At 42.8% G+C, this 14,721-nt stretch overlaps 1 protein-coding gene across 1 annotated transcript; it reads left to right on the plus strand.

Annotated features, from left to right (window-relative positions):
* Nucleotides 1-2,391: 2,391 nt before the first annotated feature.
* Nucleotides 2,392-3,609, plus strand: LOC114404364. The gene is made up of 2 exons (XM_028367351.1): nt 2,392-2,637; nt 3,025-3,609. The coding sequence occupies exons 1-2, from the start codon at nt 2,392-2,394 to the stop codon at nt 3,607-3,609; spliced, it is 831 nt and encodes a 276-aa protein (XP_028223152.1).
* Nucleotides 3,610-14,721: the final 11,112 nt, after the last annotated feature.

Below are 14,721 nucleotides of genomic sequence, written 5' to 3' on the forward strand. Positions count from 1 at the left end.
AATGGCTAGCTAAACACACTAGTTGGGGATTTATAATTAACAACTGATGTAAATACTTATATCTAATTAATTATGTTTTTCGTGTTTAATGCTCCCTTCCATGTATGCTTATGGTCTGATAATCCCTTTGTGTGCATAGTTAGGTGACTTTAGCATTGGAAAATGTACTGTTGCCTTAGAACTTGATTGCAGCAAGATCGAAACTTAATCTTACAAGAGGGATCTGCGGATTAAGTTTTGGTTTTAATTATGTTGTTAAAATAATGTTGTTTAGTCAAGGTCTAGTCTTACAAGAGGGATCTGTAGACGAAGCTTAGGCTAAATTAGGCTAAACTTTCGTAAGCTGCTTGAGCAGAGTCTAGTCTTACAAGAGGGATATGCGGACGAAACTCAGTATAAGTTAGTCTAAACCTAAGAGGGCCGTCTAAATTGGGCCTAGTCCAACAAGAGGGATCTGAGGATGAAGCTTAGATTGATTCGGTCTGACGAGGGATCGAGGTTTTGTAATTTAGGCTACAACATAGAACATAAGAGCATGATTGATTAGAGAAATATATTTATATGCATCAAGTTGTTTGTTAGAAAGACCCAACATTTCTACCTACTATTGTCACTTTTACTTACCTTGCATTTTATAGTTTTTAGCATAAAGGTTTTGTTTAAATTCTGTTTGAAATTATCAATCATACATGTTCTCTCAACAATGCTTCATTTCTGAACTTAACTGAGGCTAACATTAGTTCCCTGTTTTCGATACTCATATTCATCCGTTTTAATTTTTTAATACTTGACGATCTGGTGCACTTTCTGGTAAACCCCTATTGAAATTCTCTTGAAACATAATTGATCAAAAAGTAACTGCAATGGGGAGTCAACAAAGTATTTATGGTGCCGTTGTCGGGGAACTAAGCTGTTAGTAGAGTTTAGTTCAGTTTTGTAGCATTGCTTTATTTTTGCTTTCTTTGATTTGTTGATTCTTTTGACTAACATAGTAGTTATAGCACATTCATTGTTCTTTTGAACTGGATAACTATTGTTCTATTTTCTTGTATGTAAAGAAGATCTACTGTAGGTGATTTGATCCCCATTGATTTGGAGATTAACACCACTTGTAGAAGGCGTAATCAAGAGAGAATTAGAAATTTTTTGCAGGATTTAGAAGCAGCAGCAATTCTAGAGGAAGAACCTCAATCTTCTGAGGCATCTTCTAGTTTTCCTATTGTAGGAAATTCTCATTTAGATCCAATCGAAGACCACATCATGTCTGAAGAGCCAAGAAGAGTCACCCTGGAAGATTATTCAAGTTCTAACGTGCCACAATTTTTCACCAGCATTGCACAACCAAAAGTTCAAGCCCAAACCATCACATGTCCACCATCATTGATTCAGTTGATTCAAAATAATTTGTTTCATGGATTACCAAATGAGGACCCATATGCACACTTAGCCACCTACATAGAAATATGCAATACTATTAGGCTGGCTGGAGTGCTTGAAGATGCAATCTGATTGAGCTTGCTTTCATTTTCTTTATCAGGAGAAGCTAAGAGGTGGCTTCATTCATTTAAAGGTAATAGTCTTAAGACATGGGGTGAGGTTGTGGAGAAATTTCCCAAGAAATATTTTCCTGAGTCTAAGACTATAGAAGGCAAAGCCTCCATCTCTTCTTTTCACCAATTTCCCGATGAATCGTTGAGTGAGGCCTTAGAAAGATTTAGTTGTTTATTGAGAAAGACTCTCACTCATGGATTCTCAGAACCGATACAGCTCAACATTTTTATAGATGGGTTAAGGCCGCAGTCCAAGCAGCTATTGGATGCTTTTGTAGCTGGGAAAATCAAATTGAAGACCCCTGAAGAAGCCATGGATCTCATTGAAAATATGGCTGCAAGTGACATTGCTATTTTGAGAGATGGAGCCCGCATTCCTACTAAAAAGAGTTTATTGGAGCTAACCTCCCACGATGCATTGTTGGCACAAAATAAGTTGTTGTCTAAGCAACTTGAGGCATTGACTGAAACACTAAGTAAGTTGCCAACTCAAATTCATTCTGCACATACTTCACATGCTTCTGTTTTGCAGGTTGCAGGATGTACCATCTGTGGGGCAGCTCATGAATTCGGATGTTGTATCCCTATTGAAGAACAAACCACTCATGAAGTCAATTACATAGGAAATCATCCCATAAATAATTTTAATGCAGGAGGATTTTTTGGATTCCAACATGGCCAGCAATACAATCAACAACAGCGACAATGGAGGAACCACCCTAGAAATCAATTCAATAGAGATCAAGGTGGACCATCCACTAGGCCACAACAACAAGGGCCTAGTCTCTATGATTGCACAACAAAGCTGGAAGAGACTTTAGCTCAGTTCATGTAGGTTTCTATGTCTAACCAGAAGAGCACAGAGTCTGCCCTAAAGAATCTAGAGGTCCAAGTGGGACAGCTTGCAAAGCAATTGGCGGATAGATCATCAAGCAGTTTTACAACTAATACAGAGAAAAATCCCAAGGAGGACTATAAAGTCGTGATGACTAGAAGCAGAATGGGAATCCATGTGGATGAGAGTGAAGCTAAGAAGAAGATGGAGGAACATAAACAACAGCTGGCACCTAAGCCAACACTTGAACCTGTTTCTGATTTTGTAGAACTTGAAGAGATTAATGAGGAGGCTGAAGATAATAAGGAAGAAGAGACACCAATAAAAGAGAAAGAAAAAGAAAGAATAAAAGAAGAAGAAAAAGAAAAAAAGTTGAAAAATGAAAAACAAAAAGAGAAAGTTGTTGATGATGAGATGAGGAGAGGAAAGAGTGAGGCAAACACTGAAAAAAGGAAGGATAATACTCCAAATAAAGGCAAGGAAGTACCTTATCCTTTGGTACCTTCCCGGAAAGAGAAAGATAGACACTTGGTTAGATTTCTTGATATCTTCAAGAAACTAGAAATTACTTTGCCTTTTGGAGAAACACTTCAACAAATGCCCTTCTATGCCAAATTTTTAATAGATATGCTGACAAAGAAGAACTGGTACATCCATAGTGACAAAATTATAGTGGAAGGCAATTTTAGTGCTGTGAGTCAACGCATTCTTCCACCTAAGCACAAAGATCCTGGAGTTGTCACGATACCGTGTTCCATTGGTGACGTTGCTGTAGGAAAAGATCTCATAGACTTGGGAGTTAGTATCAACTTAATGCCTCTCTCCATGTGTCGGCGACTTGGAGATCTTGAGATAATGCATACATGCATGATCCTTCAGTTAGTTGATCGCTCCATCACAAGACCGTATGGAGTGATTGAAGATGTTTTGGTGAAGATGAAACACCTTATATTTCCAACTGATTTTGTGGTGATAGACATAGAAGAGGATGCTGATATTCCTCTCATTCTTGGCCTCTCATTCATGTCTACTAAAAGCTTTGTAGTAGATATGGGAAAGAAGATGTTGCAAATGGGCACAGAAGATCAGAAAATCAGCTTTGATCTATTTCATGAAGATAAAGAGCCACCTGACCGGAATGTCTGTTTTAAAGTTCACGTGATGGAGGAAAGAAGACCTAAGAAGAAGGTCCTTGAAGTGGGAACTTTATTGGATCCTGGATAACAGGATGATGCGTTAAGCTAGTGACGTTAAAGAAGTGCTTACTAGGAGGCAACCCAACTTTTCTTTCACTTCTCTATCTTCTGTTTTATTTCTTGTATGTAGTTAGGACATCTTGCTTATGATTGTGATTTATTTTAGCTTGTTTAGTAATGAACAAAAAGGATTTTTAAATTATATGTGAAGAGATAAGCAGAAAAATGACTTAGAAAAATTTTCAAATTGCTTATCCGCTAAGCACAGACCTCGCGCTAAGCGCCATCTCTTCACGCACTAAGCCAAGCTTGCTCGCGCTAAGCACAAAGACCCCTGATTGATTGGCTGAATGGTTCAGCTAAGCGCACATTGCTGCACTAAGCCCAACATCTTCACTGTAAGTTGCACCTTAAGCAGTGGGCTTAGCGTGGATGATGCGCTAAGTGCCACTTCCTCTTTGTGAAAATTTATTATAGTTGTGCTAAGCGCGCCATCCTGCGCTAAGCCCCAGATTCATTCTTTAAGTTGAGATTTCAAGCTGGGCTTAGTGGGGAAGGATGTGCTAAGCGCCAACATCATTCTGTTTTGAAATCATTGGAAGTGCGCTTAGCGCATGTAGTGGCGCTAAGCCTGAATCACTCTATGTAAGTTCAAGCCTGGTTGCACGCTAAGTCTAACTTCGTAGGATAAGCGCATTTTGCAGGACCAATCAGAGCTACTATCATCACTAAGTGTGCTTTGCTGCGCTAAGCCCAGGCATGCCTCTGGAACTTGAATTGTTAGCTAGGCTAAGCGCTTGAGTTTTTTTAAAAAAAAGAAAAACGTCAGGAGGTCATGCTAAGCGCACAGCTGTACTAAGCGCTTCTGTCATGATTTCTAAAAAACAGAGGCATTGCCTTAGGCAGTTACTGAGTTTTCTTTCTAAAACTTTTGTGCCTCTGCCTTTCCTTTGATTCATTGTCACTGTGCTCAAGTGCTATTGCATTGCATTCCTTGCTTCCTCATACTTTGCACACATCCAAGTAAGTTCATTGACTACCTTTTTCATTCTATTTCATGCTTCAAACCTTAGGATAGTTGATTTATGGTTTTCGTGATTAGTATTGCCGTTAGGTTAAGTTACTTAGTTTTAGGGTTAGGTATTTTAGGACTTTAGGTAGTTTAGAAGCCCATTAGGGGCAATGTGGCTGAAAGGGGTGAAACGTGAGAGGTGCTAATACCTTCCTCAAACGTAAATACAACTCCCGAATCTGGAATATTCTTCATGACCGGTTTCCTTCGGTTTTTCCGACGTTTTCCACAAATAAACGTTGGTGGCGACTCCGTGCATTTTCCTCCTTTGGAAGACGCACCCGTGAGCCTCGCCTCGTTCGTCCGCAAAAAGGTAGGTTGCGATAGTTGGCGACTCCACTGGGGACTATTTTTGTGAGTTAGGCCTATTTTAGGAAATTGTGGAATTGTGAAACTTTGTGTGCCTTTTTACACTGCATTCTAAGCACCCACAGGTTTAAGTAAAAAAGGGGCCCTATACCCGGGTCCATGGGAATTTAAGGAGTGGAGGTGAATCTATGGTCATGCTAGGTCTCCGACTTGCTTGATAATAGTGAAACCTCGTCTAGAGCTTTTTCTCTTTATAATATGTTGTCGTTGGTATTCCATACCGCCGCAATATTATTATCTTGAGTGATGATACCTCTAGAAAACAGCCATGTGAGATATGGATCGTTGGGAGTAGTTATTAGAGACCCCTACATATTATCCTATAGGTCCCCAAATAGGGGCATGGAGCAAACATGCTCCATGCCATTTGTTCTCATGCATTCTTCTGCGAATAGCACATAAATTGTAGTTTTGCTGTATAGCTAGTGATATTTTGTCTCTTTAGAGTAATGCGTCACTTTTTAATGCATAAGTTGGGGCGCCGCAATGCCTAGAACGTAGTATTAAAAAGATGGATCTTTTCGGTCTCGTATATGTAAATTACCACTTGTTTTTCTTTTTGTTTCATGCATGCACATTGCATCATTCATATCGGAGCCTTGATTCACCCCTTTTTAGGTAAATCATGGAGACAAATCAAAACAGAGAAAGATTCTATGAAGTCAAGATTAAGGGCCTAGATGTCACCAGCCTTAAGGAGTTGGGACGGTTGATGGGACCCCTCCAAAGGCAAGCCTTCCGCAAAGTATACGAAAAGATTTTAGATTTGACCACAGCGGAGGTATTTATGGAAGTCGTTGTATCCCTCGCCCAATACTATGACCAGCAGTTGAGATGCTTCACGTTTGAGGACTTCCAAATAGTACCGATTGTTGAAGAATTTGAGGAGATTTTAGGATGCCCTCTTGGGGGAAGAAAACCGTATCTTTTCTCCGGCTTTCTTCCCTCCTTGAGCAAGATTGCAGCTGTGGTCGTAGATTCGACGAGAGAGTTGGATCGTATGAAGCAAACTCGAAATGGCGTAGTGGGCCTAGCATGGAAATACTTGGAAAGCAAGGCAAGGGATATGGCGAATCAAGAGGAATGGGTCCCGTCTGCGGATATACTAGCTTTGTTGATCTTTGGGGTTGTCCTCTTTCCAAACGTGGACGGTTTGGTGGACCTAGCCGCAATTGATGCTTTCCTTGCATATCACCATAGCAAGGAGAGCCCGGTGGTAGCTATCTTGGCTGACTTATTTGATACATTTGACCGAAGGAACGAGAAGAACAGTGCACGGATTGTCTGCTGCTTACCCGTTCTTTGTGTGTGGTTGGTTTCACACCTATTCCAACAAGACATAAGGCACCCGTGTCCGCTTCAAAGTTATCGCTCGTGCGTCGAAAAGAGAAGAGTAGATTGGGACCAATACTTGGCTGGGATAGGAGGCAGCACAATCAACTGGTTTCCTCGACGGAAGGAAGGAAAGGAGGGAGTTCTCTTCTCATGTGGGGACTACCCAAACATTCCGTTGATAGGGACGAGGGGTTGTATTAACTATAATCCCGCACTTGCTATAAAACAGTTAGGGTACCTCATGAGGGGAGCACTGACGGAAGAGAGCCTCTCGCCTTTCCTCATGAGAGATTTCGGCGCACAAAGTCGCAAGATTGTACAAAGAGTCCACAAGGCGTGGGAAAGCCCGTTAAAGAAAGATAAAGAACTTAGGGGCATCCGTAATGGCATCATCGGTGGTTATCATGAATGGCTAAGAGTTCATACACGAGGGTTAGATTGGCTCTCCAAGTTGAAAATTATCAACGAGGAGAATTTCGAAGCTCCGGAAGAGGATGAAGAAGTCCAAGCTCTAAAATCAGAGCTAGGAAAGGCAAGACTCGCCAAAGAAAAATTCAAGTCAACCACTACAAACATTCGGAAAGAGTGTGCCGAGTTACGAGAGGAAAATGCGGCTACCACAAGAGCCCTTGTGGGGCAGCAACAATGAGCTCATGCTCCGGAGAGAGGAAAGAGACCAGTCACGAGTACATGGCATGGTCTTAAAGGAGGAGTTCGCTGCTTGCTCAAGATCGAAGAGGAGTTTGGCCCAACACTTAGAAGCCACGGAGCAAAGCATGCTAGCTATAATAGGGCAGTACAAAGAATAGTTAAACCAGTCTTTGACCCATGAACAAAAACTAGTAGAGGACTTCGCACAAGCGTACGCCGAGAAGGAAGCAAGAGGGAGGGTGATTGATGCATTGCATCAAGAAGCGACCATATGGATAGATAGGTTCGCCTTGACCTTAAATGGAAGTCAAGACCTCCCGCGACTACTAGCCAAAGCAAAGGCCATTGCCAAAGTGTGTTTAGCCCCAGAGGAAATTGACGGGCTAATCAATTACTATCAACACATGATAGATTTAATGGCCCATATAATTAAAAACTGTTAGTTTTTGTTGTAACACTTTTGTATGATCTTGGCTAGATAAAAGCTTTTGTTCCTTTTTACAAAAAGAGAAGTTCTGAAACTCATCACGTTGTCTAAAAAGGCCTTCAGGTGGATCCAAGTGCTCTGATCATTCATTAGCATATTCATGTTTTGGTGCCATACTCACCACTGTTTGTTTCTTTAGGGAACTCACCATAACTAAAAAAGCGCAAAGGCACCCCTATAACACCCGATCCATAAGTAAGATGGATAACGAAGAGGGAGTGCAAGAACAGATGAAGGCCGACCTATCGACCTTAAAAGATCAAATGGCTTTTATCACGGAGGCCATGCTAAAGCTTCAAAAAACAATAGAAGATAATGCTACGGTGGTCGCTTCCAATACAGCTAGGGAAGCGAAACCGGTGCTACAGCCCGCAATAAACTTGGGCCGAGACAAAAACGCGACGGGTTTTAATCAGAGGTATAGTCCTCAAGCCTACCCTTATGGTTTGCCTCCAGACTTCACTCCCCGTACCGCTCCAGACGATTTGAGCCAAGCCCCTACCTTTGAGGGGTAGCTCCCTCCTCACGCCGACTATCCTCTACAAGAAGATGATGAAGGAGATGACCATTTAGGCCCTCTACTTCCCCTCAAGGAACCAGCCCCCCATGAGTTGCCCCGACCAAACATAGTCCGCCACGTCCCGTCTCCATCCGCACCCGTTAAGGAACTCGTTCCCTATGCAAAAGACAAGGGAAAGATTGATCTACTTAAAGAGAGACTGAGAGCGGTAGAAGGCCTCGACAACTATCCGTTCTCAGATTTAGCGGATCTGTGTCTGGTACCTGACATCATCATTCCTCCCAAGTTTAAAGTACTAGATTTTGATAAATATAAGGGGACGACGCGTCCAAAAAGTCATCTTCGGATGTATTGCCGAAGGATGGGGGCATATTCTACGGACGAAAAGCTATTAATGCACTTCTTTCAAGACAGCTTAGCCAGAGCAGCTGTGGCATGGTACACTAATCTGGAAGCTTCTAAGATCCGGTCATGGAATGACTTGGCAACTGCCTTCATTAGGCAGTACCAATACAACACGGATATGGCTCCTGATCGGAACCAACTTCAGAGCATGACCAAGCGGGAACATGAGTCCATTAAAGAATATGCTCAAAGGTGGAGAGACCTAGCAGCCCAAGTCGTCCCACCTATGACAGAAAGGGAAATGATCACGATTATGGTAGATACGTTGCCTGCGTGTTGGGTCAGCACGATGACTCTGGGAAAAAGAAACAAGCCATTTACTATCTAAGCAAGAAGTTTACCGCATGTGAGATGAATTACTCAATGCTGGAAAGGACGTGCTGCGCCATGGTATGGGCGTCACATCGTCTTAGGCAGTACATGCTCAGTCATACCACGTGGCTTATTTCCAAAATGGATCCCATGAAATACATCTTTTAGACACCGGCCCTCACGGGACGAATCGCTAGGTGGCAGGTACTACTATCTGAATTTGATATTGTGTACGTCACCCAAAAGGCGATAAAGGGAAGGGCCTTGGCAGATTATTTGGCCCAACAACCCCTCCAAGATTATCGGCCGATGCACCCTGAGTTCCCGTATGAAGACATCATGGCCCTATTCGAAGAGAAGCGGACGCACGAGGATATAGACAAATGGATTGTTTGCTTCGATGGGGCATCTAATGCTTTGGGCCATGGAGTAGGGGCAGTCCTTGTATCCCCAGATGATCAGTGTATTCCTTTCACGGCCAGGCCAGGTTTCGATTGTACCAACAATATGGCCAAATATGAAGCGTGCGCCCTTGGGATTCAAGCGGCCATTGATTTTGACGTAAAGCTACTCAAAGTGTATGGAGACTCGGCTTTGGTAATACGCTAGTTGAGAGGAGAATTCGAAACTAGGGATCTGAAGTTGATACTCTATCAAACTCATATCTTGAAGTTAGCCGAATTCTTTGACGACATTTCATTCCACCACATACCTCGGGAAGAGAACCAAATGGCCGATGCATTGGCCACCTTGGCATCCATGTTTCAACTTGCCCCACACGGGGATCTGCGGTACATTGAATTCAGATCTCGGGGCAAGCTGGCACATTGTTGTGCGATAGAGGAAGAGCAAGATGGGAAACAATGGTATTTTGACATCAAACAATATGTTGAGAATAAAGAATATCCGCCAGGGATTTCCGACAATGACAAAAGAACGTTAAGGAGATTGGCTACTGGTTTCTTTGTGAGTGGTACCATCCTGTACAAACGAAACCACGACATGACCCTCCTACGATGCGTAGATGCTAAAGAGGCGAACTACATGATTGAGGAAATCCACGGGGGTTCATTTAGGACATATGCCAATGGGCATGCTATGGCCAGGAAGATCCTTAGAGCAGGTTATTACTGGCTCACTATGGAAAGCAATTGCTGCGCCCATGTAAGGAAATGCCATAAATGTCAAGCATACGCGGACAATGTCAATGTTCCACCACATCCTCTGAATGTCATGTTTGCCCCTTGGCCTTTTTCCATGTGGGGGATAGATGTCATTGGGGCCATCGAACTCAAAGCTTCGAATGGTCATCGCTTTATTTCACCAAATGGGTTGAAGCGGCTTCTTATACCAATGTCACGAGGAGTGTGGTGGTCAGATTCATAAAGAAGGAACTGATTTGTCGATATGGACTCCCTATAAAGATCATTACTGACAATGGCACCAATCTGAACAACAAAATGATGCAGGAAATGTGCGGGGATTTCAGGATCCAGCATCATAACTCCACCCCTTATCGGCCAAAGATGAATGGGGCTGTATAGGCTGCAAATAAAAATATTAAGAAGATTATTCAGAAGATGACGGTGTCATACAAAGATTGGCATGAGATGCTGCCTTTTTCCCTGCATGGATATCGAACCTCGGTACGAACTTCTATTGGGGCAACGTTGTATTCCTTAGTTTATGGGATGGAAGCGGTACTCCCATTTGAGGTAGAGGTCCCTTCCCAGAAGATACTAGCAGAATCAGGCCTAGAAGAGTCAGAGTGGGCTCAAACACGCTATGACCAACTCAACCTTATTGAAGGTAAGCGTTTGACGGCCATGAGCCATGGGCGCCTGTATCAACAAAGGATAAAGAACGCGTTCGACAAGAAGGTACGCCCGCGCAAGTTCAATCAGGGGGACCTTGTCCTGAAAAAGATATCCCATGCTGTTAAAGATAATCGAGGGAAGTGGGCCCCGAATTACGAAGGACCTTTCGTTGTGAAAAGGGCTTTTTCAGGGAGGGCTCTGGTGCTCACCAACATGGATGGCGAGGAACTACCCTCGCCCGTGAACTCCGATGTCGTTATGTGATATTACGCTTGAAGTTTGGGGCAATTGAGGAAACCGCTGCATGTTCTTTTTATTTTTGAGTTTTTGTTCTTCTTGGTTTCCTCCAGGGGTTCCTATCCGCTATAATTGTCTCGTCACGTTTCTTTAAAAGAAGAGAACATGGGTTTGAGGCTTCAGTCCTCACTTTGGTTTTAAACCATGAGTTAGTTTGTAATAACCTGAGCCCTTTTCGCTCAGTTCATGGGGTGCCCCAAACGCTTAATTAAAACTGAACCTAACCAGCTTTTACTAAGAAGATTATTGCATTGAAAACATTCATGCATACGCATACGCATGCATATTTTGTGATAACAGGGGAAGGATCGTCTTAGGCAACGGTCAGTGGTCGAGACAAAGTTAAAGGCAGAAATCAATCAAGGAAAGACGACGACGCGGTCACGATTTTCCACGCATTGTTGTTTCCTACTTTCAAGTACTTAGGGATGGATGCAAATAGAGGATAGGGTCACAACCGACAGATCGTCGTCCCTTCCCGGCGCTGGACAAGCGGAAAACGTTGCTGCAAGGTAGCCTAGTATCCTTTAAATTCACAGTAATTATTACTATCGTTTGTTTAAAATAAATAATGGATGCCTAATCTAACTTGAGTGGGTTCGAGTAAGCGAACGCCAACCTGTAGAGGGCCATGGTTATGTTTCCCCTAAAAAAAATGGCAGGTTAGCTCGCCTGGGCGAGTAACCCCTGCACCAAAATATAAAAAAACGAGGGAGGGGAACGTTTTTTGCACTCAAAAACTTTCCCCCCTCATTCTAAAAGAGCAAGGCTTACGGGACTCACGGTTTGTGCTCCCCCAAGCCACCTTTGGTTGCATTTAGCTTTCATTTTTGGTACTCCTACTCACTCCAACAAGTAAGTATTTAATCCTTGAGTTTTTTAGCTTTCCATTGGTGCATCTTGTTCATCTTTTGGTGCTCTAAATTGTGAGAATGTGCTCAAATTTGTGGGGCAATTTTGGGTTGTTTTCATGCTTGATTTGTTTGAATTGAGGGGTTATAGGGGATGGCCTTAGGCCTATGTTGCATCCTGAAGCAATGGGGTATGCCACATTGCCCCCACTCTCTTACTATTCATGCCTAAACATGCGCCCACCAAGTGCTTGGTGAAATGCCTCAATGACATATGAAATTGGTTTTGTAAAATTGGGATTGTGGGACTGTTTTATATACATAGGGACAGCTTAAAGGATTTGAAATGAGTGCCCAAATGCAATTCTAAGCTTAGGAACCCAAGCTTTTAATTTCAATGCAAGGCAGCATGAATTATGCCTAGGAATCTAAATTTTGGTTTTGAATGTGAAAAAGCATGAATATTAGGACATACTTGAAAGGGTTTTTACTAGAATTTGGCTGCCCCATGAGGAATACTTTGCACCTAGGTAGCATGGAAAATACCTTTCAATGGTATGCATATATGTGTGAATATAGGTAGCATGGAAAATACCTTTCAATGGTATGTATATATGTGAATATAGGTGGCGCGGAAATACCTTGCAGAGTGTGTGAATATATGGCATAAAAATACCTTGCAAAGTGTGAATGAGTAGCAAAAAATTCCTTTCAACATATGCATATTTGGGGATAGGTAGCATTAGGAGCATTTTAGAAAATGTACCCATGTCAAAAATGGCATGAGGACGCTTCCCAAATGAATATATGATGTGGAATTGTCCCTCAAATGTATATAGATGGCATGAAAGTTCCTTTTCAAATGCAAGTATGTGCATGACGTGAGATTAGCTTTCCAATGTGCATAAATGTATAAATAAATGTGAATGAAACAAAAAAAATTTGTATGTTAAATAAAATACTTCAAATGTGTGTAGGTAGTTTGTGATAGCAAAATACTTAGGATATGAACATGTGTAATTTTGATACAATGCCTTGAGCACCCGTATGTGTATTCTTTTCAAAAAAATATATGTGTGGTAACTAGAATATTTTGAATATCCTTGTATGTTGACATAAATAGTAGGATATTTTACGCATACGCATGTTCATAAATGTGTTACATTAAATGTGTGCACAAGTTTGTTCTAAATCGGAAGGATTAGCATGTCGTTGTTGCGTTAAAATAAACGATTTCTTGTAGACTAACTTTCCAAATGTTTGTCTCCATAGGAAATGGCTCCGAGAAAGCTTTCCACAAAGAGATCTAGGAAGGACGCCGCGGCCGAAGGGACTACTGCCGCTCCCGAGTTCGATAGCCATCGTTTCAGGAGCGTTGAGCACCAGCAGCGTTTCGAAGCCATCAAGGGATGGTCCTTCCACCGAGAGAGATGCGTCCAGCTCAGGGACGACGAGTACACAGATTTCCAGGAGGAGATAGCTCACTGGCGTTGGACGTCGCTGGTCACTCCCATGCCCAAGTTTGATCCGGATATAGTTCTCGAGTTTTATGCCAATGCTTGGCCTACAGAGGAGGGCGTGCGGGACATGCGGTCATGGGTAAGGGGCCAGTGGATTCCTTTTGATGTAGACGCCCTCAGCCAGTTCCTGGGATACCCGCTAGTGTTGAAGGAGGGCCAGGAGTGCGAGTACAGTCAGAGAAGGAACCGGGCCAATGGGTTTGACGAGGAAGCCATTGCTTAGCTGCTATGCATACCATGTCAGGATTTTGCCCGGACCGCTGCTGGGAGACGGGTGCGGATCATGCGCACCAACATGACTACCTTGACCTAGACATGGATGACGTTGCTGCTCAGCAACATCCTGCCCAGCGATCATAACTCCGACCTCCCTCTGCTGAAGTGTCAGCTGGTGTATGCCATCCTGACACGGATGAGCGTCCATGTGGCTCAGTTGATTGCTGATGCCATTTATTTATTTGCAGGTATGCCGCCTACCAGGCACCCTCTAGACCCAGATAAGTCTAATAGAGCCCTAGTTTTTCTAGCATTGATCACGGGTCTCTGCCAGTTGTTCGGGGTTCCCGTCACACCTAGTAAGGTGATTCGACTGCCGATCACCCGGGCTTTCATAGAGAAGTATTGCACGCCTAGACAGGCGCAGGGTGGCGCACCGCAGACCCAGACGCACCGCCGCCACCTCATCAGGCTGATCCAGCTAGGTCATTTGACACGGAGCGGTATTTACGGCATTTGTTTCGCCAGTAGGCGGCCAACCACAGGGCGCACGTGCAGACCCATGACTGTCTCTACCAGCTCAGCCTCAGTCTGCAGAGCCAGGGTTTCGCTCCTTTTTCGTGCCCTACTCCAGATCAGTTTAGGGCAAAGGTTGCATGGCCCAGAGATTGGCCTGAGGCCCAGGCAGGGGAGGCGCCTGCAGAGGCTCCCGACGATGCAGATGAGGCCCGCATGGACGAGGAGATGACAGATTTACTCGATTTCTTGGGAGGGAGCGGAGCCACATGACCGGGAGATCCCTAGATCCATATTCTCTTTTATGTTTCCTCTTTTATCTGTTACATATCATTTTATTTTTTATAACTTGAAGGACTAACGTTTGTTTTGTTTTGTTTGACTCTTGTTTTGTGCATACATGTCGTTTGGACTGTTACGTTAATGCTTACTTCGTTGTTGTCAATAGTGTTTGTTGAAATTCCGGAACCGTGATTTCATTTAGGAACGTTGTCCTAAAAATAAAATAAACAAAAATCATGATAACGCCAAAAATAAGAAAAAAAGAAAGAAGCGTTGTGAACAAATGTCGTGTCTATATATATAAAGAAAAGAAAAGAGTTTTTTATATGTAAAAGAAAAAATGTGTATAGAAGAATTTTGTGTGTGTAAATAATGTGTGAAAAGAAATTCTTGTGTGTGAGCGACGAGTGTATATAAAGAAATTTTTGTATAAACTACAAGTGTGTGTTAAAAAAAATGAAAAAGAAATCTTTGAACAGGAATAGAGTTT

The sequence above is a fragment of the Glycine soja genome, unplaced genomic scaffold, assembly GCF_004193775.1.
Source record: "Glycine soja cultivar W05 unplaced genomic scaffold, ASM419377v2 tig00026871_1_pilon_223794_404867, whole genome shotgun sequence".
NCBI lineage: Eukaryota > Viridiplantae > Streptophyta > Magnoliopsida > Fabales > Fabaceae > Glycine > Glycine soja.